This window comes from Primulina eburnea, unplaced genomic scaffold (genome assembly GCF_022965805.1).
Source record: "Primulina eburnea isolate SZY01 unplaced genomic scaffold, ASM2296580v1 ctg739_ERROPOS11973397, whole genome shotgun sequence".
Lineage (NCBI taxonomy): Eukaryota > Viridiplantae > Streptophyta > Magnoliopsida > Lamiales > Gesneriaceae > Primulina > Primulina eburnea.
Window position 1 is genome coordinate 2,836,393 of NW_027331510.1, and position 22,931 is coordinate 2,859,323.

Below are 22,931 nucleotides of genomic sequence, written 5' to 3' on the forward strand. Positions count from 1 at the left end.
AGTCTATTATCTCCTTCATTGTTCATTCAGGAGAGAAATACATGTATGTTAGCAAACAAGGCGAGAAAGACAATAAACCCTGATTGGTAGCAAAGCTAAGCATAGGAAAAATTGCGATTTTGGTCCTAAACGTTTGTATCTTGGTGATTTTGATTTAATGAGAACACCCTTACTTCAAATAGCACATCATAAAAAGCCGGAAGAATGGGAAGAGATGTAATTTGATTGTAGTGTACATGTGTTTTTTATGATTATATACATTCAACTTGTATGAGATTCAAGAATTTATGCAATGACAGTAGAAATGGGATTCCAGAGCACAAAAAAGGTCAAAAAAGGAATGAAGCTAATATTTTCTGTGATATACGTATATATCTTTTGATATTCTCATGTTCTTGAAGGGGCTATTGACAAAGTCGCTCTACTTAGCTTGAAGATGCTGACTTAAAAATCTTTGAGGTGATTGCCTCCCTCAATGGATTAGCCCAGCAGCACACCCGAAGTTCAGTGAACGTGTTAGCAGCTCGTTGGGGGGCGATCTTTGGAGTCAGTTGTGATTCAAGTTCCTTGCTCTTGTGATCGACATAAAGAACACCCTCGATCCAGGCAACAATGTTGAATGCAAAGCTTTCTAATACTCTGGAATAGCTTTCCACCACTGCTTGTCCTATATCCTGCATTAGCATGTTCAAACATGAAGCATGAAATCAATTTTGAGATAACGAATGGAGAAGAACATTCGGGTATTACTTTCCAGTACGTGACTTGTTGTATTGGATTTTACTTGAATCCAATGTAGTTTGTGAAAGTTCAGGATATCTTTGCTTCAAACAGAATGGTAAGGTATTTGCCCTGTCTGCCAAAAGATGATTCTTGTCACATCTATCTATATCGGATACGAGACCTTACCACACGATGATTTCGAGTGAGCCATCCACATTTTACGACGCCATGTGTACATTGAGGCTTCGATCCTTGTCGGCCAGTTTTAGGGCTTCACGTTCTGAGTTTTATGCGGAGTGAGTCGAGAAATCGATCAGCGAGAAACTTCATGTATTGTACATATAGTTGTAGATTGTATATCCTATACTTGTTTTTCCACTCTAGAATCATATTAACAGACAAAATAAATTAGTTTAAAGTTTCTATCATCCCTTTTAACATGAAAGTTTCGAGTTTCATCTCCAATTTACCTTAGAAAGAGAATCCAAGTATGGTTCTGGAACCTGCATTTCAGCAAGAATGCCAGTGTTTATAGCCATTGCAGCCTAGTGGATTTGGTTAGCAAAATCGGGCTTTTGTCGTAAATGTTTCTTGGATTTCTCAGATAACCCTACTGGTGAAATACAAGGAACAGGCAACCACCATTTTTCTTCTTTTTGTTGAGGCCGTGGTTGAAGTATTCTTCTGAACGACCCCGAATGCGTCGAGTTTCCTGATATGCTGCCTTGATCTGCATACCAGAACTCGGTATCCTCAAAACTGACCAATATATCATGTTGCATGCAAAATATTTCACTTCATTATTCATTTTTCTTCTCGGAAAGAAGGAAAAAGAAAATTTCCAACGCATACAAACTCATATTTTTGTTCGTCTCGGAAAGGAAGATGGAGGGATTTTTTTCTTACTAGAAGCATTACGTCGAGTTTTTTCAGTGCAGGAAGGTTGATGTAAATGTCTGATCTGGGCCTGCTTGCCATCCATCACCTGTGAGGAGCATTATCTTAATTTGCAAAAAGAAAGAAAATGTATAAAATATAAACGAAGTTCACCTCCAAAGTAGTCCCATCTTTTAAATTCTGCAGCGTTGGACTAAATTCTACTATATGATCACAGACAGATAACAGGCAACTCATTTCTCTTTCCCACATCAACTTCTTGTCAAGTTTCAAAGGCTCTAATCTTTGATGCTGACCAAAAATTGAAGCTGCATACTTATATCGAAATCAGACTAGATCACTAGAAACTTTGATAAGATTGCAGGGAAAAATAACTCATTATGTGTTCTTGTGCTCCATAGTCGTCGGATCATTTCGGAATGCCACGTGACATTAGTTGCGGAAACTATCTAACAATTTATTTTTGTTAATAAAAAATATTAATTTTTATATTAAAATTATTATCTTTCATGATAATTATGAATAAAACTTACTCGTTTTATTTTATTTGAAGAAAAATCCATACATAAACAAGTCACAGAATAGGAAAGTTCCCACACGATTCTCGTGAATGGGTCCATCTAAGGCACGTGCAATTCGTGTAAGCCGGACGTCTGAGGTTAAGGCACCAAACGCGTGCCAAGTCCTTTCACACGCTTCCCTTGTGCCAAACCCACCACCACCACCACCACCACCACGACCTTTTCTCCTCCGCCGCGTCGCCGCCGTGGAACCCGCACATCTCTAGAAGGACTCATTGTTGCATTCGAATTTCACAATACTCACTCTTTAATCTCTTCCAGCTGTCTTAGTCAGAGCATTCCGCCGAGCTCGCCGCTTTCTTAACTTGCGGTAAGTTTATTCCCCCTGGATCTTGGTTTGGTTCCTCCGAGAGCGGTGTCGTTTAGATCTGAATCGTTAGCATGTGAAACGACATCAGAGTGTGTTCTTCTAGTGTAATTGAGGTGTTTATTGCTCACAAAAGCTGAATTTTGTTTGTTGCTTAATGTATAGTATGAGGTTAATTTGTTACAAAGAAAAACAGCAGGAGCAGCGATAGCTTTTACTGATTTTATTTATATGGAGTTGAAATGCAGTCAAGTGTCTTATTTTGCTATCTGTTATAATTTAAGAACGGATTTATAAATATACTCCGGAGTAAAACTGAGCTAGCATATCAATGTTTGATATTTCACTTTCCTTCAGTGTAATAGTTCAAGATACGTCTTATTTTGCTATCTGTTCTAATTTAAGAACGGATTTATAAATATACTCTGGAGAAAAACTGAGCTAGCATATCAATGTTTGATATTTCACTTTCCTTCAGTTCGCATTTCAGTGTAATAGTTCAAGATACGATTAGGCTTTTATTTATTTATCTACTCAAGCCATGTATTATTTCTTATGACAAACTCAGATGTTTACTTTAGATATCTTGTTTCAGATAATTCTAAGCGACACGGCGGATTATTTGATCACAAACATATGCGTTAACCCTCCAGGGATATTATGCCATTAACACACGGCAAATATGGTTCAAGCCATGGAACCTACTTTGGGGAGAACAATTCCTCTGTGATCCCTGTCTGCTAAAATAGAAGGTAACCCCGTGACAAGAAAATTCTGTAAAAAACATTGCAGCAGAGATGCAGAGATTTTCAGCTAGCGAAGAAGATGACGATGAAATGGAAATGGATGTGAAAGAGGAAGATGAAGATGATGATTACGACGATGAAGAAGAGAAGAATTTGGGTGCACCCACGGTGGTTGGTGTTGATGTGGGCATTGTATCTATGAGTGGTAACAAAAGGTTTATGCAGCATCATCTATATCAAGATCAACCAACTCCTCAGGGAGGAGGGTCTCGAAGGTGTAGGCCACAGGAAGAGAAAGAGAGAACAAAGCTTCGAGAGCGACAACGCAGAGCAATCACAGCAAAGATTTTGGCTGGGCTTCGACGACATGGGAACTACAATCTTAGAGTTAGAGCTGACATTAATGATGTCATAGCTGCTTTGGCACGGGAAGCAGGTTGGGTCGTTCTTCCCGATGGAACCACCTTCCCTTCCAGGTCACAGGTATCTACTAATCTAGCCGTGCATAATCTTTTCACTTGTCCCTTAGTGAATTTTGAATTGTAAACATCAATATTACCCAGCCACTTATAGATCAGCATGTTGGTGATATCACTTGTATCCATTTGTCTGTGTATGACTACTTTTATGTGGGCACAATTAAATAATGATAATTGGACAATTTCAGTCTTCTCCCTTATCATATGTGGTATTACATGACAAGGTCGTGGAATATGTAGGTGCATTTCTGCTTTTTTCGCCCACGTTTTAACCTGATTAGAGTATTATAATATTGTGGCCCCACATTACCATCCTCCTATGCCAAGAGCTGGGCATGTGTAACATAGTGCATGGATATTTACTTTGAATGCAGCAGGCACATGCGCATTCATCCCTATCTCTCAATCACACAATTATTTGTGCCATTATCACCAGGTGGCAAGACCTACCGCTGCGCCAAGCGCCACAATGACTTCATCCTCTACACATATGCCGTTGCAACATACTTCGCCTCCTTCCTTGAGAGACATTCCCCCTGACCATCAAAACACTGTCAGTCATGATGCATCTCACGTGAAAGGAGTTTTTTTTCCCACTTCATCTCCTTACAATGTATCTCCAGTTGACAGATCGCAAACTTCAGCCATTATTGGAGACGGAGGAGAGATGAAGAATGATCCTCTCCTTGGAGGTCCCATAAATACAGTTGACAACAGGCAGGTCAGATTGTGGGCTTCCTGAAATCGAAATTATTTCTGTACTACTAGTTTTCTTCTTAGGCTCTGAAAATTTTCTGGCTTACGATCACATTCAATTTCAGAAGTAATCCTCGAAAGAAAAAGTAAGTTGTTCAATTTTCAAATCAAAGGGTGTTAGTTACTTTCATGAATTTAATATATAAAGCAGGATAGCTTATTTTGTTTTTGTGTTTTTCGAAAAAAAATTGGGATCTTACAACACCCAACACCCCCCCCCCCCTCAAATCTCTCTCTGATACTTCTGTAACGATTTTACGTTATAATTGTCTAGGTTGTCGACATAACCACAAAATTACAGGAGCGTGATTTTGCTGGCACTCCCCATGTTCCAGTTTATGTCATGCTGCCAGTGAGTTCTCTGAGTCTACCAACATTATGCTTCTATATTTTCCGAGTTCTTGTTCTGCCTTCATACCTTTGGTGTAAATTTGTCTTAGATTCTTTTTCCATCTGTAGTTTGTAATTTTTATGTATTCCAATTAATTGTGTCAGCTGGGTGTCATCAATATGAAGTGCGAGCTTATTGATCCAGATGGTCTAGTGAAGCATCTTAAAGTCTTAAAGTCGATCAATGTGGATGGTGTTATGGTGGATTGTTGGTGGGGTGTAGTCGAAGCTCATGCACCCCAAGAATATAACTGGAATGGCTACAAGAGGTTGTTTCAAATTTTACAAGAGCTGAAAATGAAGTTACGAGTTAGTTCTCCTTTTCCTGACTACTTAACATTTAGCCATGAGATGATTTTTGTGGCATTCTTAGTTTCTTACCTTTGTGTGTCTCTATCGGATAGTAATGTTAGTCTCCATAGATTGTACAATCAGTTTGGTTGATTTTATATCTGATGGATGACGTAATTCTATCGTTCTTCACTTTCAAGGGTCGATATGAAATAATATACTTCACGCTTTTATTATGTATGGATATGGATGATGAGTTTCCCCGATAGTGCATGAATTTTTGTATTTACTGGAGTCCCATCTACTTGTCTCTGTATAAATCATGTGATACCTGCATTGCTGCATTGATTAACTGATCCTGTGAATCAGAAAATAATTACTTTTCTAAGACAATTTTCCTGTGAATATGAAAATGATGAATTTTATGCACAAATTTTCCAGGAAAGATGCTGAATTTTTATTCACAAACTTAATGGAATATTTTTGCAATTTGGATTGCTACGGAACTGTTTAAACAACCTGGGGTGATGATCAGTCATATATGATCTCATCCGGAAAGCATATTAGATGACTGAAAGTTGTTCATGCTATCATGATCACATCATGATAGCATCTTTCAGAAGAGGGGAACTGAAGTATGAACTTGTCGTTTTACATAATGGTTAATATTTTTTTGGCTAAAACGGTGCTCCCAAAATATCGGCATAGTCAATAATGTGATGGCTGCTGTAAGAATGTTTGCTGTTATATGAAACGGTGACTGCTTGATGAATTGAGGGCATAATAGTATTACTTCGATTAGTTTTTTGTTGCTTTCATATTTTTCATTTGAACTTATACAAAAAATATAATGTTTTTTTCCTTAAAATGAAAACAGGTTCTGATGGCTTTTCATGAATGTGGAGGGAATATTGGGGATGATGTTTGTATTCCATTGCCTCACTGGGTGGCTGAAATTGGTCGAAGCAATCCAGACATATTTTTCACCGACAGATTGGGAAGGCGAAACACCGAGTGTCTGTCTTGGGGTATTGATAAGGAAAGAGTATTGAGAGGACGAACGGCTGTAGAGGTAACTAATTAACATATGCCAATGTCTATGATCTCTCTATATTTTTTTCATCGGAAAGTTTTAGAGCCTGAGATGTTTGTTTCCTTCCTCTGCTCTTGTTCTTGATAACTTTACGCTGTTGGCAGTCTAGGAGAGCTGAAGTCATTATTAGTGAACAAGTTCAAGATTTATCTTGTTTCTGTTTTTTGTTTTTTGTTTTTACCGACTATTATCAAGAATCCGAGGTTTTTAATGCTTTGCTATTGATTTTTGGTGATCATTGTCATCAAGAGCATAAAAATTTGTTTGTACTAGCTTGCTACTTCAGATGAAAAGATTGATGATTTGCTCCTAAAAGAAAATTTTTGGCTTCCGGCTTTCCCATTTTGATTAACTTTTTTCATTAGCTTTGAGGTTGCCATGTTCCTCTTCATAAAAATTCTCTTATTGATAGTCACTCCTCAAGTTTGCCTCAATTTTATTTAATTTTTTATTTTTATAATTTTGAAAATTTATGTAGGTCTACTTTGATTTAATGAGAAGCTTTCGGGTTGAGTTTGATGAGTTTTTTGAGGATGGTATCATATCTATGATAGTTATTGGACTTGGTCCATGTGGAGAGCTGAGATACCCCTCTACTCCAGTGAAGCATGGTTGGAGATATCCTGGTATCGGTGAATTTCAGGTAATGTAAGATATACCAATTTCATACAAAATGTGGCCTTCAGGATTTTAGGCCCCTTACGTACCTCATTTCTCTCTGTCTATCTCTCTCGTCTATGACAAGACACTAGCTCATGTTCGCGTATGGACAATTTTATTCACAACCAAGAATATTGCTTTTATCTTTTTTTTTTGTGTGTGGATGGGGCAGGTAAAATTTTAGAAAATGGTGCTACTAACCAAAAAATATTGCTTTGTTCTTCCTCTCCTTTTTGTGTAAACTTAGCCAATGTGATATCTGGCATTGTTACCCATTTTTTTCCTTCCTTTTCAGTGCTATGATCAGTATTTGTTGAAAAGCTTGCGGAAAGCAGCTGAACTAAGAGGACACTCTTTTTGGGCACGAGTGCCTGATAATACCGGTTTCTATAATTCACGCCCTCAAGAAACAGGCTTTTTCTGTGATTGTGGAGATTATGATGGCTATTATGGAAGGTTTTTCCTTAGTTGGTACTCTCAGGTTTTAGTTGACCATTGTGATCGAGTGCTTTCTCTGGCCAAATTAGCTTTTGAAGGAACCTGCATTGCTGCAAAGGTGTGTGGCCCCAAAATTTCTTTCGGTAGTATTATTCAATCTTTCATCAGTATTACTTTATATACCACAATGACTTTAATTTTACTATCCCTCATATAAAGAAGGTTTTTTATTAGATATATTATGTCTCTTTCAGTTCTTGGAAAATAGTTGGTGTAGTGCTCTTTTTTGTGTCTTCATGCATTGGCTCAGTCTGGTCATATTTTATTTTCATTTCTTCACATTGTTTTGTCAATCACCGGACATTTTTATTATTTAGTTACTGCATTTGTTATATACTCTTTGCTATCATTGTTTCCGGAAGATTTTCAAAGCTTATTTTATGCATGTAATTGTAGAGTTGTTGATATGCATGACCAAAATGCATGGTTTAAATGACTTAAACTGAAGTTGATCGTGCAAGATATAATATTTTTTTTCTGTATTTTTATTTTTAAGTAGCTATCAGGTATTCATTGGTGGTACAAGACTGCTAGTCATGCTGCTGAATTAACTGCTGGATTCTATAATTCATGCAATCGTGATGGCTATGTTTCTGTTATGGCAACGCTAAAGAGGCATGGGGCCACTCTGTGCTTTATGTCTTCAGAAATTGGCGTGTATGATAATCATGTGAATTTCTCCGAGGCTTTGGCTGATCCTGAGGGTTTGGCTTGGCAAGTAAGTATTCCTGACTTGATATCATATTTTGAATCACATCCTACCCCTTGATTTTGCCACATAAAATCTTCATTGGATTACCCATTTCATTTTCTATGTCAGGAATATGCTATTATCATTTTTGAGTATGCATAATATTCTTTGAAATCTCATGTGGTAACATCTGGTCGCCAATTTAGGTGTTGAATGCCGCCTGGGATGGTTGCATACCGGTTGCCAGTCAGAATTCTCTTTCCTGCCACGACAGGGAAGGCTATAACAATTTATTGGAAAAGGCAAAGCCCATCAGTGATCCAGATGGGAGGCATTTTTCTTCTTTTACTTATCTGAGGCTCAGTCAACTTCTTTTCGAGCCACAGAAATTCATTGAATTTGAACGATTTGTCAAGAGGATGCACGGTAATGTTACTACTTCTATCTTTATTATTCATGCTATTAGTTTGTGAATATTTTGACTTGATGAACACTTGACGTATTTGATAATTTGGTGAATAGCTTATGTTTGGACTTGGGGTGGGTATATGTTGGATTTGAACCTTTCCCTATGTCCCAGATCATTGATCTTTAGAACCTACACCTTCCTGATAGTTTAGTCTAAAAAACACTTAAGAATTATACATTTGACATTGATGTGTTGCACAAAAAAATTTCTACATACACTCTATATGTCATTTAGAGTTCGTATAAAATATCGAGTAATAATAGAGTATCTTTAGGAATACAGGAAAGTGGTAAAAAGTTGAATTAAAATTAATGATTGTGTTGAGAGATTGTGAAACCGGGAATAACGTATCTGGAGGAGAGAACGCAGATAAATTGACTGTGGTTGGTTTTATTTTGGGGATGGAAAATGAAGAAAATAAATGAAACCAATAGATGGTCAAATTTCAAGTTCTAACATATATGAAGTATTATTCATCAAATCAGGTAATAATCAATGAAGAATTTAGACTACTACTGTCGTATAACAAACTTAACAAGAGAAAATAAATATGATTTTTGCTACAATAGCCGGACGAGAACAAGCTGGATAGAGCTACCACCAAGTTACTGTAGCTATTCACAGCAATTCTACTTGCATCCTATATCATCGTGCCACCAAATAATGCCTCTCGTGGTATTGACATTCTTCTCATCTCTATTGCAGGAGAAGCCGTCCTCGAATATCAGACTAGTTCGGAAAGAAAAAACACCACATAGTATTTAATACACTAATTAGGCAACACATGTGTAAAGAAAAACGAAACAATCATCATTTGTACTACTGATACTTCATCAGTGTCAATTGAGATAGGCTAACAGATTCACCTTATATCAGTGAAATTGTTGCTAATGATATATTTCATGCATGGAGTAATGGAGCTTAAATTGTGCAGATTGGTTTAAAACTAGACATGCCATAATTGTAATATATGTTCTTTTCCAAATCGTGTTTGTTTCATCTTGGTAGATGGGCGATGCGATTCTATACGAAACATGAAAATTGTTTGTAGACATGTGTCGTTCAACTATATAACCATTCCCAAAATATGTTTCATCTCGTTTTTCATTTATATTCCTTGTTAAATTAGGTATGAGCCTGTGGGTTTTGGCCGATATTGGAGAAGTGTCGCACTAAAATTTAGTCTTTTTAATGACATTGAGATAAAAATATGATAAAATAAGAGTTTTCTGAAACTAAGAATCAGATGATCTTTACCTATCTTGACCCCCTTGAATTTCAATAAGATTTCCCCGTCAAATGTAGTTTATGGGATCGATGCTTGGCAATTAAAAAAGTTGTAAATAAAATTTTAATTTTATGTTTGATTTATCAATCAAGAATGGAATAAGAGACTACTTTAAACATCCTGTGCGATATCTTGTAAAATATAAATAAGGCATTTCAAAGTACCAAATTAAAATGCAATATAAAAATATATGGGATTTATATTGAAAATTAATTGTTTTTTTTATAAAAAAATTGGGCAAAAACTTGTGTGAGACGGTCTCACGGGTCAAATTTTGTGAGACGGATCTTTATATGGGTAATCCATGAAATAGTATTGCTTTTTATGCTAAGAGTACTACTTTTTATGGTGAATATGAGTAGGGTCGACCCGTCTCACAGATTGAGATCCGTGAGACGGTCTCACATGAGACCTACTCAAAAAATTGTGACACTTGTGTAAAACAAGATGAAACTCAAGTATCATTGTTCATTTAAAGATATTTCAATCGATTTTCACTAATAAAACTGATGAAAATTGGGGATTTTGTTATCACCTTTGTTTATTTGAAATAAGAACAGAGTTTTCACCTGATTCAAAGGCAAAGCTAGTGAATGCATTCAAAAATAATAAAAATAATAAAATAAATCAAAGTTAGTGCCACGTGGATCTCCTCTTCTATAAAGCAGCCGAAAAAACCTGTAACACGATTTACAAACCCTACAAGCAGCTTCCGCCACTCCTCCGTAGATGTGCGATTTCTCCACCGCTCCGCCTTACTCTTTAGTTTTCCACCAGTTTAGCTTTCATTCTATTGCTCGTAGATTTGTGGAATTTGATTTTTCTTGCTGTCGACGTATTAATTTTTTGAAATTTTACCTGCGGGAAATTAATAGTTAATTGAGACTTCATCGTCGATTGCTTCATCTGTTATATATTACCAGATCTACGAGGTTTTATGATTTTATGTTATATTGAAGTACGCAGAAGTTTTTATCTTCCTGCGGTCCATTTTTGAGGAAAATATTTTGATTGTTGGAATAATGAATAAAATGTTTATAAAGTTCATCACTCGATGCCTTTGCAAAAGCATGTTGTTATTTTGTTGTGGTATTTATTTATACCAATCGCCATGGATCTGGGATTTCTCAAAAAATTTGCAAATGAAATTGAATTTCTTGCAGATGGCAGCTTGTATATAGTATGCTTCAGATACTTCATTGAATAATTGACATGCATATGTTGTGGTTTTGCTTGTACAAGCACGATCCTTGTGCTTTCCATGAAATTGGTTGATATGTATTTTGTGCGGGTAAATGTTTAAAAGTGTTTTATAAAACAGGGAAGCATGAAAATTTCTTTTCTTTTTAATGCATGTTCCTGTTGAGAGAAACTATGAAATGCTTGATTTGCGGTTTATTTGGGTTGTAAAGAAATATTAAAGGCTGTTAAACAAGCTCTTGAATTTAAAAACCAATATCTAGTGTGATTTTAAAGTATGTTTTGTTTTGATGACTTTTTTAATTATACACTGATCATAGTTATTGACATTTAGATATTTCCCTCTGATCCTCATGACGGAATTGATACACAATACATTTCAATTGATTTAATAAGCTTCCGGAATTTTTCTTTGGGTTACACTCATTTTATTGATAATAATAACAATAATTACATTTTGGTTGACATGTCCTTTTCTAATTGATAATGCCGTGGGTGTGATTTAATGCTGTGGGTTTTATTCTTAAAATAGAATCGATTATATTCTATTAACACATTCGTGAATGCTGACTTCTTGTGCCATCTTTTGTTCAAAGCTATATTTTCTCAGGCAAAATATGTTTCTTCAGCTTGTTTAGTCGTTTTTGTGCAGTTCTAGGTAATGGCTCCCAAACAGCCTAATTCGGGACTCTTTGTGGGCTTGAACAAAGGGCATATAGTGACAAAGAAAGAGCTGGCACCTCGCCCTTCTGATAGAAAAGGGGTAACATTTCTCAGAGCTCTGTGGTGTTAATAGCTGATGTGTGCAATATGTTTACCTTTGTTCTGTTTTAATAATGAAATATGCTTTTATTTAGCTTTGATTTATGTCTTGAGGATACAATAGTCATTGGCAATATGGAGAATTCATTGATTATAGTTCATGTGTTCTTTTTTTTGCCCTTTTCGAATAGAAAACCAGTAAAAGAGTGCATTTTGTTAGAAGTCTCATTAGGGAAGTTGCTGGCTTTGCTCCCTATGAGAAGCGAATCACCGAGCTTCTCAAAGTTGGGAAAGACAAGCGGGCACTGAAAGTGGCTAAGAGAAAGTTGGGCACCCACAAGAGGGCAAAGAGGAAGCGTGAAGAGATGGCATCTGCTCTCCGGAAGATGAGGTGATTTGATTGTTACAGCTCTTATTTAATTCGATTTCGTCTTGGTCTTCATGCTAATATCATGCTTTTGGTCATATTAGGGCTGCTGGAGGTGGTGAGAAGAAGAAATAGCCTGTTGCTCTTGAATCTACTTGCACACATCTGTAGCCCAAAAAAAAATTGTTAGGGTGTTACTTGGTTTGTTTTGTTTAACTGAAGATTGCATCTTGTTTGTTGTGTCACTAATGCCTTCAAAATTTCATTCAAGTTTTGGATCATGGTCTGTTGGTATAAATGTTCTGTCCCAAAACTACATGATGAATCCTTGGTGAAACCCGAAACAAAATGATGAAGTTTGCATTTCTTTATGATGTTTAGAGGTGTTCAAAATATGGTTTAAACCGAAAAAATTGTAAATCCAATTCGAAAATGGAACTAAATCGAATTTGTAAATTTGAATATGAATATAAATGTTAAAATTGAATTTTAAATTCGGATATAAATGTTAAATTTTGAATTTTTATGGTTCGATTTTATATTATATTCGTTAAAAATCGAATCGATTGTCGAAATTTAATTAAATCCAATTTATTTATATATGTATTTTATGGGATGATATTTAGTTAATTTAAAATATTTTGTAAATTTTTATCTGATTGTTATTTAATTTATTTATATTTAGATTTTATATTTTAAAATTTTATTTATTAATTTAAATAACTACCAAAAAACTGTGGAGATCATATTACAATTTAAGGGAATTTAGGGGAGAAGTGAATTAAATCTTTTTTTTTAAAAAAAAGCCTCAGGTTACAATAGTTTGTATTTAAAATGTTCAAAATGAATTGAACATCAAAAAATTAAATCGAGTATAATTTTCAAATCATGCGGGAAAAAAAACTCAAAATAATCCATTTAAAAATCGATTCAATATTTTGTAAAACATTTAAAAGATATACAATTTTAAATAATAAAAACTATAGCAATAATGAGTAAATGTTTATGGATGTTCAGATATTAACAACTTATATGTCACACATTTTGGAATGGAAGACTTTGATTTATATAACTACTTGTACGAATCCATTTCAACTTAAAATTTGTCTATTGTCAAATTGAAACTCATAGCACAAGGCTGCTATCTCACTGTCCGCAAAATGTTTAACGTCTCTTATGTCAAGACTACAAACACACATTCTTTTACGTCATTGTGGAAAGACTATCACTCAACTATTTACTTAAGTTCAACTCTAATATATATATGTGAGTGATTGTGTGTGTGATAGTTTAATCATTTAAATTGTACTTGTCTCTTAAATATATCATTACATAAAGGAGATATATCTTACTAAGCTAATATCTATTTGGACTTCTCTTATCGGACTTCCTTTCAATCTAGCTTATTGTAGGACCGAGTGCTTACCGCTTTACCAAAAGCTATAGCTAGTAGTAATGATGCAACTCAAATCTTTTAAACCGCACAGCAACTCAAGCACCACGGTTCGATCCGCTCTACCAAGCAGGGACAATTATTGCACCCAACAATCTCCCTCCCAATAATTACACTCCTTGCAATCAATGAGAATCGAACCCGTGACCTTGGCTCTTATACCAATTGTAGGACCGAGTGCTTACCGCTTTACCAAAAGCTATAGCTAATAGTAATGGTGCAACTCAAATCTTTTAAACCGCACAGCAACTCAAGCACCACGGTTCGATCGGTCTACCAAGCAGGGACAATTATTACATCCAACACTTATTTTTCTTGTATAATCTGACTGTGCTTTTAATCTTCATCAAAAGCTTGTTGTTTGATCTTCAAAGTATTGTCTTTATGACCTTCGAGAATGGTATAGATGTTAGATACAAGAATATGACCTTTTAGAAAAAATTTGTACTATTTATGAAATTGAAACAATTATATTTGACTTGCTAACCACTTTTTAAAATCGAGCTGACCACTGGAATTACGGAGCAGCCGGGGATTTTGGATGCTGGAGTTCGAACCAAGTTGAGCTGATACATTCTCTTGGTTATAACATTTAATTTGTCGATTCTGGACAAAATAGTGAATATAAAAGTTGTAGTCATATTTATCTTAGATTTCTACAGAACACAGATCACTCAATTCTGAGTTTTTATAAGAGAGATATGCTCGAAATATCATAAATACTCATTTCTAGCCAACAACTGTATCTATGTTACATAACCAACAAATTCATCGTGGATTATCAGCTTTTTAAACTTCGATTCAAATTTTGGAGTATGATTTGTAGATAACTGACGTAGCTTGCTAAAGAGTTCTGAATCGTTCCAATACGATAATAGTGTTAGTATATATTATAAAAATACCAGAATTGCTCAAATATAGCTGTTTGATGTATTTGTGACTTCCAGATCGATCTTGCAGCGTCTGATTAGCATATATAACGTCCTAACTAACTTGACGGGCTTGATATATGATTTGCAGATAATTGAATTGACTTTTCAGCCGTTTTGTCCGATTGTCATTTGAATCATTAGTTTGTGATTATCGACTCTTTTGACTCGACCACCCTGTTGACTTGTGGCTGTTGGTAAGACATGTTGGATGTTCGAGATATTTATCATGTGGATTGTGTTTTGATGAGTTCTTATGTTCCAGGTTTTATCTCCGTGAATGACGTTATTAACCGCAAATCTCTTGCTATTTGAGTTTCTTCTGTACATATAATAGGTCAATCTATGTACATTCATACATTGCAACACATTGTGGAAAATTGTATTGATACAAGTATACCTATCGTGCTTTGTAAAAGTACAAAGTACGAATTGCAGTATTCTTGTTCTTTGAAATAACCTAATTTACTTGGCGCTTTAGATGGAATGATAACTTTTAAAAAATATGGACGATACTGAGATTCAAAATTTCTGATAGACAAAAAATTCAAAAGATCCAAAACATAGGAAGTGCAGGAAACTCAAAACTCAAAATAAATCACGAGGACTAACTTTTGTCAGCTTCTCAAATAAAAAATCCACACTCGTAATCAATGAATACATTCCTCCATACGCTCTTCCAAATTCCCAAGCAAGTACCTGACATGTTCATCTCAATTCTTGCCTGACTAGTCATCCTTTCGGACCATATGGTACATAATCAACCACTGTACATATTTATGCAGTTTAGAAATGTTTATCCGCCCACCCAAATAGTTCATCTAATACAGATTGACATGCACAGCTCGAGTATCAAGCACAACAAATCGTGTACAAATAAAGATGACACCAAGAAAAGGAAATAAACGCATAATACTAGTTCAAATAGTCCTTTTCCTTTTAAAGGCAGGATGTATAACGTCGTTGGGAGACTCCAATTTATCGATCCTCGCCATATATTCTTTCATCCTCTGTATGACAGTTTGCATTTTAGAGGCATTAGTTGAAATCTTTTGCTTAAGAAGCTGTATTTTCTCTTCTTCTCCCCGATCCTCTCTGATTAACAAGGTCACGCTCCCTGACTCGCCAGGTCTCGCCACACCTGCACAAAGGGCAAATTTTTCTGCATTAAAGAAAAGACATCTTATGTTAATTAGACCAAATGATGACATGGAAACCATGCAATTAATATAACATTATTCAGAATGATCAATATTAATAAACAAGCAGGTTTACTTGACATTCAGAAAATGCCCCACAAAGGAGAACATACAAGTGTACAACCACAAAGGGGCACACTTTGTTGGGGCCAGGGAATTAGCCTAGGGAAAGTCTATTCATATTTTTCAGTTTCTATGCTAAAAAATGCAGTCTTGATTGCCATACACCAAAACGAAAATGAATAGTTGCTCAAAACTTCAAGACTCGATGCTGGTCAACCGCCAGCACCAAAAGGTGATTTCACATCATAACCACAAAATGAGACAATCGTGAATTAATCGACGTGTGTTACCAACAGTGTTTTAAAAGGTGCCGTCGAGGACCGCCTAGGCGGCGTCTAGGCACAGGGGGGTCGCCCACCATCCCATTTTAGATTCGCATTATATATAATTTTGAAATTTTTGAATTTTTAAAAAATTATTTGGCATATTTTTCAATCAATTTATATCGGATAAAGAAAATATGCCAGATTTTTGAGTTAGAATAGGAATTATTGGAGCCTAGGCACCTCCTAAGCACGCTAGGCGTCGGTGCCTACTCTTTTTTAGAACATTGGTTATCAACATCTAACAAATTTCTCAAAGTAATGGAGAATAAAAAATTGGAATTTGCAGTCTCCTTCTCAGAAGATTGTATTTTGTGCTTACATAGACCATCAAAGGACCCTAAAACTAGACTATCACATTTCCAAGGAGCAAGCGCATTTGCTTGTTTCTTCCAAGCAGAACACGACTTGTGACATAGTTCCTCAATTCCCATGCAAGACTATTTGAGTGTATGACATGCAACTGAGAGTGGATCATGGGGCATATCCCAAATCCTTGGTCACTTCAACTATGGATAAAAATAAAATGGGAATCATTTCCTACACACGATTCTGGAAAATACAAACTAGAGAAGAAAAAAAAAAGGTAAATGGGTTCAAGACCTTGCAGAAAAATTAAAAAGTTCTCATCTTTCTGGATTTTCACAGAGCGAATCCCATATGCCGCAATAAAACATGCAGAGAAGGTAAACCCTAACAGCGGATCCAAAATCTCACAGAAGCAAAATCAAATAACTGACCCTGGCTAACCCCAACTTCCGAATCCGTCCCAAATTCCGGGTCGGGTACAATGGGTCTTTGAGATGAGAGAAGAGAAGCAAGAGTTGAGGTGAGTTGATAGGGAAGTGAGGTTCTGCAGTCCAGCACCTTCTCCGCCATTCGCTCCACTTCTTCCTCCAGCTTTAACACCTCGTCTTCTTCCTCTTCTCGGACCTCTGATTCGTCGTCGTTTCGTGTTCGTATCGACATTTGAACTTCGCACCTTTTCCCTCTCAATTTCGGTGCGCTTGGAGGGTGAAAGGAAAGGGATTGGTATTTGGAGATGAGGGGGTAAGGGAAATTTTGGAATGAAGAAGTGCTCTGGTTTTAATTTGTGGGTGTTTGGGGAGTAATCTGATAATAATTTGAACTGGTATTTATTACAGTTAACTCCCTCAAGTTTACAAGTTTTGCAAGAATTTTCTAAAGGTCATATTTTTCATCTTAAGCTTAACTATATTTTAGCATTTTAAGCACATATAATTTATTTACGTAGGTATATGAATATAAAACAAAATGCCATTTTTTTAGACAAACTCATATCGGATTGCAAATATTATAAAATTTAAATTAAAAAGTTAATTCATATGGTTTGTAAAAATCTTGGATTTTGCTCATAAAATATGTTGCTTGGTGTTTCTGATGGAGCAAATCAACTTTTAACCATAAATGTAGCAGCGTAGTTTAGCCTATTATCATGTTTTCAATGTGAATCTTTCATCAAATCATTGTGTATATATCAATGTAATGTTGTAAATAAATGTGGCACTGATTGATGATAATTTCCTTAATTTATTCGGGTAGATTTAGTCGATTTTTTGTTTTTTCCATGTTCGAGATAAATAACTTTCGAGTTAACGTTCAAGTCGCATCAGTAATGCGAACAAAGTTACATTATATTTTTGTAATTTGAAACAATATCATAATACGCAAACCTCGAGAATTGTTGCCTCAGCCACAATATGTACAAATATAATTTACAACGAACAATAATATCATACCGGCGTAGCATTTGTATTATACATAGTAATTATCCTGCAATACAAACCAGAAAATGGCAGCAACACAGTCCATTTCTCGGATTCTGCCAATCCAGCCCAGTGATGAAGCTATTGATGATCTATGCCCCGTTTTAGCCACCGGTAAGCAGAAAAAAGTACAGTTCCCAGAATTACATTTTTTATACACTTTTGAGCAACATGACCAAACCATACATGATACAACAGAAAGGAGAAGCAAAACCAGAACTACAAGATGTTTGACTCACAACATGCTATCGGTCCTGGCCGGAAGCCGTCGGAAAAAGTTCACTGGAGGTGGGGGCAACTTGTGACGGAACTTGGGATGCCTCATTGTATACAATCCAGCCAAGATGACCAGCAACTGGAAAGGCACGGCATATAAAACAATGGCGATCACTATACAGAACGCCATGAATATTACCGTAGCTCGTGGATCTCGCCAACTTACCAGTGCTTGAACCCTCTCCCCTTGTGAGGCTATATCACCCACAACCATTTGAATACGTCCCGCCACACTTCGTAACCGATCGTACCTCACTCTTACAAGCTCTGAGCCTCGTGTTGTGGGGAATGTGTCGAATTCTTCATCAAGCTCATCGGGGTGCACTGCATCAGCGAATGATAGTTTTGTGTTCATGTGAGGAGGATATCTAGGTCGGTACCGGTAGTTCCAGAGCCCGATGAGAAACATGTAGAGAAATATTGTCGGAAGAATCAGTTCAGGGAAGCAGATGAGCATCACATAGAGAACTTGCACTAAAACTGTTGTTATAGGGTTCTTCCACGCACAAACTTCTTTAAACCATCTCCCCATAGCGAAAAGCCCGTTAAAAACCGACATGAGGCGGAAAAAGTTTGCCTTGCTACGCCTCATGCTCCACAGATGTGCATTTGCATCAGTCATGAATTCAATAACTTCTTTTCTGAGAGGAGGTTCAGCTCTACTTAGCCGCGCCGCAACTATATTGACAGCTTGCAGACGTAGAATGTCGAGCTGCAGCATGCTTAATGGCCTAACATAGTGCATTTTTGGCAAGAGGGGTCTTGAATACAAACGCATCATGTTTACCATTGACGTGCATGAAAATCGGATTGCCAAGTGTAGTTCTCCCATCTTCTTTATACCAGAAGGGTGGAGTACTAGTAAGGGGTAAGAATGAGTGTAAACTCTGTCAGTTTCAAGGGTCGAGATTCGAATCCTAACTTTCCCAATTTTCATGTCTCGATTACCATTCGAGTCCTTGTCACTCATTTGAGCATTGTCAAAAACGCCTATTGTAATAACAGTGGCTGGATCAAAAACTTCCCAAGTGTACTGCTCGTTGTACTTTGGATTTAAGCTGTCAATAATTGTCCTGGTTCGAACCCATTTCTGACCATACTTAGCAACACAATAAGTATCAGATGTACCTCGCCCACTTCTCACTTTCATTGGTGTGAGGGCATCGGCATTCAGAATACCTAGCTCTAAGATACCAATTGGTGGCTTCCACAGTTGTTTTGCTGTTGGTCGGAGATCGCTACTGTGATGTGTAGATTCGTCAAGAACATGATAACCTCCATCAAGGCAGATTCGAAGATGAATCTTACTTGAAAATTTATCTCTTTTTGGTTCCTCAATTTCAGTTGAATTTGGTTTCTGAAGGTTAAACCAACGGGGGTGAATCATTCGATCATCTGCACGCCGATCAACTGTTGCAAGGGGAATAAAAGTCCTGCCAAGAACCTCATCTTTGTTTGGACCAACACGATCTTCGACCGAAATGATCAAATGATCATCAAAGGGTTCGGCAGCAACAAACATGAATTCTTCATTCCATAAAGCGTTCATAGTTTGTGATTGGACTGCCTTTGTCTTGTAGATTTGGTTCCCAATCTGTGCCTTAACTTGAATATTTGGAAAATGATTTTTTTCGAACACAACCAAGTCTTGTGCCTCAATCACATTCACCCGTACATACCACAACCTAGGGGAGTGGTAGACTTTTGCACGGATGTGTGTTGAAGGACCTGAGCTATCCACAGGACTAGCTGCATCTGAATGCCAAGCATCAGGAAAGGCTTCATCAGCTTGCGTGCCCATCCAAACAGCAAGCATCAGTTCTCCATTCATTTTCTCACCTTTTTTATCTTCAAGACGGTACCATTCTGGAGCCAAAGGACTATCTGGTGGAACTCTCGTGGGAACCTCATGGAGATTAATTCGAATAAATCCAACAAAATCATCTTTCACCAAATTCTTATCTTTAACCACAACTTCCAAAACAGTTGACTGCATTCTATCTTTTGAAAAGGTAAACACCGTGTTCCACTCTGGATTCTGGTTTTTCTCGAAGTGCCTTGTGACTCCTTTGTAGTTTCCAAGCCTCACTTCAACATAAGGGTCAAGACTCCCAGTGAGATCCATTCTAGGAAGGTCGCGAGCCTTGACGACCCGTACAAAGAGGAATTGCATAGGCTCAACTAGATCATAAACACTATGCTGCTTGTCTGAACGTATGACTCGTCCCCCAACAACTTGTCCTCCTCCAAGAAAAGGGCTCGTTTCTTTCAGTGTAAAGTCAGCAGGCTGTGAGGATAAACCCGAATACATTCGAACAATCTGAGGTGCCTGTGGTTCAAACCTCATTTCACTATTTGTTTGTACAGGAGGGGGTATTTGCTGCTGGTTGTTTGAGTTCGGAAGATCATAAAAAGTGCGTCTTGTCCCCTTTTTGCGTTTAGACCATAAATCCGGGACGGCATCCTTCCTCTTTTTGAGAAGGCAAGTTCCTCATTGATAGAATGCAAACTCGAATAAGAAGATGAAGCCATCTCAGGAGGAGGGACCGAGTTATTAAAAAACGTATTATCGGTTATATAAACTTTCATGCCAAGCTCCCCTTTAGCACGCGAGAAAATGCTTCCTTTTTCTAGAGGGTAGTTAAAAACGACTGCATCAGAATAAGGAACAAAGGATGTACCAGTTATTCTAACCTTTCCAAGAGACGATCTGGAATTATTGGTTTTGTTGCTGTTGTATACATAAGCCTCGAGTGCGAGATTATGCAGATCATTTGGATTAGATACATTAAAATAGAACGTTTCGTTCCAATATGGGTCGAGATCCTTTTCTTTGACGGTGGTGCGAAATTTCTGACCATCAAAGTGAAGCTCCACGAATGGATTGGACGAACCTTGCCCATCTTTGGGCATGAGATTGTGGGCTCGAACTACTTCCACGGCTAGCTTGAGATTGTTCATGACTTAAGTCACAAATATCTTGATCTTGATGAAAGCAGATTACACAAAATAAGTAGCCTACAAAAAAGGATGTTGTTCAAATTTAAATCTAGAAAACAGCAATGGCACATATATCAGAAGAAGTTGAAAACTGCGGAACACAGAGAAAAACTAGCATGAAGTCATGTATGCATTAGTCAACTTAGTAGGAACGTAACATATTGATATTAAATTTTAAAGCATAACATTTCATTTAAATTCTACTTCCTACATTACATAGCTGAACATAAAATTATCTTGTAATTTAAGATCAACCCACAAAAAGCACTTGATCAATCAAAATGAAAATAAGTCCTTTGACACGCTGTTTACATGCAAAGGACTGTTGTTCAAGAAATCTGAAATTTTTATGACCAACCCTTTAATAGAATAAACATTATGAATACACCATAAAAGATTAAATTCAATTTTATCCACACACACCAAAAAAGAAGAACAAACCATATAACATCAAACTGTTCCATCAACCCAAAAAAAAAAGGAAAAACAGAACAAAGGAAAAAAGTTACCTTTCGCAAGGTTTACACAGCCTCTGAAATCTTAATGGGAATCTTTGATTATGTGACTTAGGCACTGCTAAAATGAACAAAAACTGGTGATATAAAACAAGATATTGATCATAAAAATCAAATGGGTCAGTGGCGGAAAAATAAACGGAGACGAAAGAGTGATGAAGACGTGGGAAACTGAAAGTTTAATGGAAATTTCACACAAATTTTATATCAATTATACACGTAAAATACATAAACTTGCACACTATAAAATATGAGAAAAATAAATTTCCAAAGAGGCAAAATCAAGGAAGGACACTAGGAAGATGAAAGGAAGCTATTTGTATACGAAGGAGAGGTGGAAAAGTATGCAAACAACCTTTGATTAGTTCACGTTCTTGCGTTTACTTTCTGTGCTTCACGTTTGGTTGAATTAAAACGCGCCTGTTACTGTTATATATATATATATAAATATATATATATATATTGAACAACATAATATATTTTGAATATTTTAGATTTCAAAATATGTGATGATGGATTATGTAAAAGCGTGTGTATATGTACTCTCGATTTTAAATATGAAAATATTTGTCTAATATAATAAACTTAAGATTTTAAGTAGTCTGTCAAAATCATACATGATCTCATCAATCCGACACCATTCAATCCGAAAAAAATCTGGTTTGGGTTTTGAGTTTTCGGGTTCAAATCAGATTAGATTGGACCCGATAACTGACCCAAAAAAAATGATCGGGTTGGGTTGAGTTGGGTTCGGGTCAACCCGAGTTGACCTGAAATTTTTAATTTTTTTTAAAAATATATATTAATAAAATATTGCTTAATTTTTATTTATGGTATGTTTGAAAAATATTTATTATATATTTATATCATAAATTTTCATAATTTAATATTTATTTTCAATTTATTTAAATTTTTAAATAATTGTTTATTTGATTTAGTAAATATACTTTATTTTCTACGATTAGATTTTCAAATTGAAATCATATATATGGCGGAGATTTTGTTATTATGTGTTTAAATTTAAATATTATTATTATTATTGAATTTTATTTAGTTTTCTTTAAAAAATTCAAAATCAGGTTATACAGATTGAATCGGGTTCAGAGTTTTCGGGTGCGCACGTGTTCGGGTTGAGTAATTTTTGAATAATACTATTGCTCAACTTGACACAATCCACTCGACCCATCC

The 22,931-nt window shown here is 36.2% G+C and overlaps 4 protein-coding genes and 1 pseudogene across 8 annotated transcripts; 2 read left to right on the forward strand and 3 right to left on the reverse strand.

The window, feature by feature from the left end:
• Positions 1–225: 225 nt before the first annotated feature.
• Positions 226–2,056, reverse strand: LOC140821980 (rop guanine nucleotide exchange factor 3-like; annotated as a pseudogene).
• Positions 2,057–2,210: 154 nt separating this feature from the next.
• Positions 2,211–9,456, forward strand: LOC140821701 (beta-amylase 7-like). 3 transcript variants are annotated; one of them, XM_073182259.1, is made up of 11 exons: positions 2,211–2,511; positions 3,090–3,737; positions 4,170–4,454; positions 4,764–4,841; positions 4,985–5,188; positions 6,048–6,242; positions 6,742–6,906; positions 7,219–7,479; positions 7,921–8,139; positions 8,319–8,538; positions 9,287–9,456. In XM_073182259.1, the coding sequence occupies exons 2-11, from the start codon at positions 3,306–3,308 to the stop codon at positions 9,337–9,339; spliced, it is 2,112 nt and encodes a 703-aa protein (XP_073038360.1). In that variant the 5' UTR covers positions 2,211–2,511; positions 3,090–3,305; the 3' UTR covers positions 9,340–9,456. The 3 variants fall into 3 exon arrangements, with proteins under 3 accessions (XP_073038360.1, XP_073038359.1, XP_073038361.1); XM_073182258.1 differs by having other exon boundaries at positions 3,104–3,737; XM_073182260.1 differs by having other exon boundaries at positions 3,162–3,737.
• A 1,016-nt stretch (positions 9,457–10,472) lies between these two features.
• On the forward strand, positions 10,473–12,479 carry LOC140822108 (large ribosomal subunit protein eL36y-like). Of its 2 annotated transcripts, none has more exons than XM_073182845.1 (4): positions 10,473–10,600; positions 11,722–11,832; positions 12,023–12,222; positions 12,303–12,479. In XM_073182845.1, the coding sequence occupies exons 2-4, from the start codon at positions 11,731–11,733 to the stop codon at positions 12,331–12,333; spliced, it is 333 nt and encodes a 110-aa protein (XP_073038946.1). In that variant the 5' UTR covers positions 10,473–10,600; positions 11,722–11,730; the 3' UTR covers positions 12,334–12,479. The 2 variants fall into 2 exon arrangements, with proteins under 2 accessions (XP_073038946.1, XP_073038947.1); XM_073182846.1 differs by lacking the exon at positions 10,473–10,600 and adding an exon at positions 10,623–10,645.
• Positions 12,480–15,337: 2,858 nt separating this feature from the next.
• LOC140821844 (uncharacterized) lies at positions 15,338–17,241 on the reverse strand. 2 transcript variants are annotated; one of them, XM_073182485.1, is made up of 2 exons: positions 16,906–17,241; positions 15,338–15,742 (listed from the first exon to the last, which is right to left on the reverse strand). In XM_073182485.1, exons 1-2 carry the CDS (start codon positions 17,132–17,134, stop codon positions 15,501–15,503), a joined length of 471 nt encoding a protein of 156 aa, XP_073038586.1. In that variant the 5' UTR covers positions 17,135–17,241; the 3' UTR covers positions 15,338–15,500. The 2 variants fall into 2 exon arrangements, with proteins under 2 accessions (XP_073038586.1, XP_073038587.1); XM_073182486.1 differs by having other exon boundaries at positions 15,338–15,721; positions 16,906–17,240.
• A 563-nt stretch (positions 17,242–17,804) lies between these two features.
• On the reverse strand, positions 17,805–22,132 carry LOC140821699 (FT-interacting protein 7-like). Its single transcript, XM_073182256.1, is given in 3 exon segments — positions 17,805–20,707; positions 20,710–21,246; positions 21,738–22,132. Coding segments are annotated over 2 exon segments (3,000 nt in total). The 5' UTR covers positions 21,190–21,246; positions 21,738–22,132; the 3' UTR covers positions 17,805–18,187.
• Between the last annotated feature and the right edge of the window lie 799 nt (positions 22,133–22,931).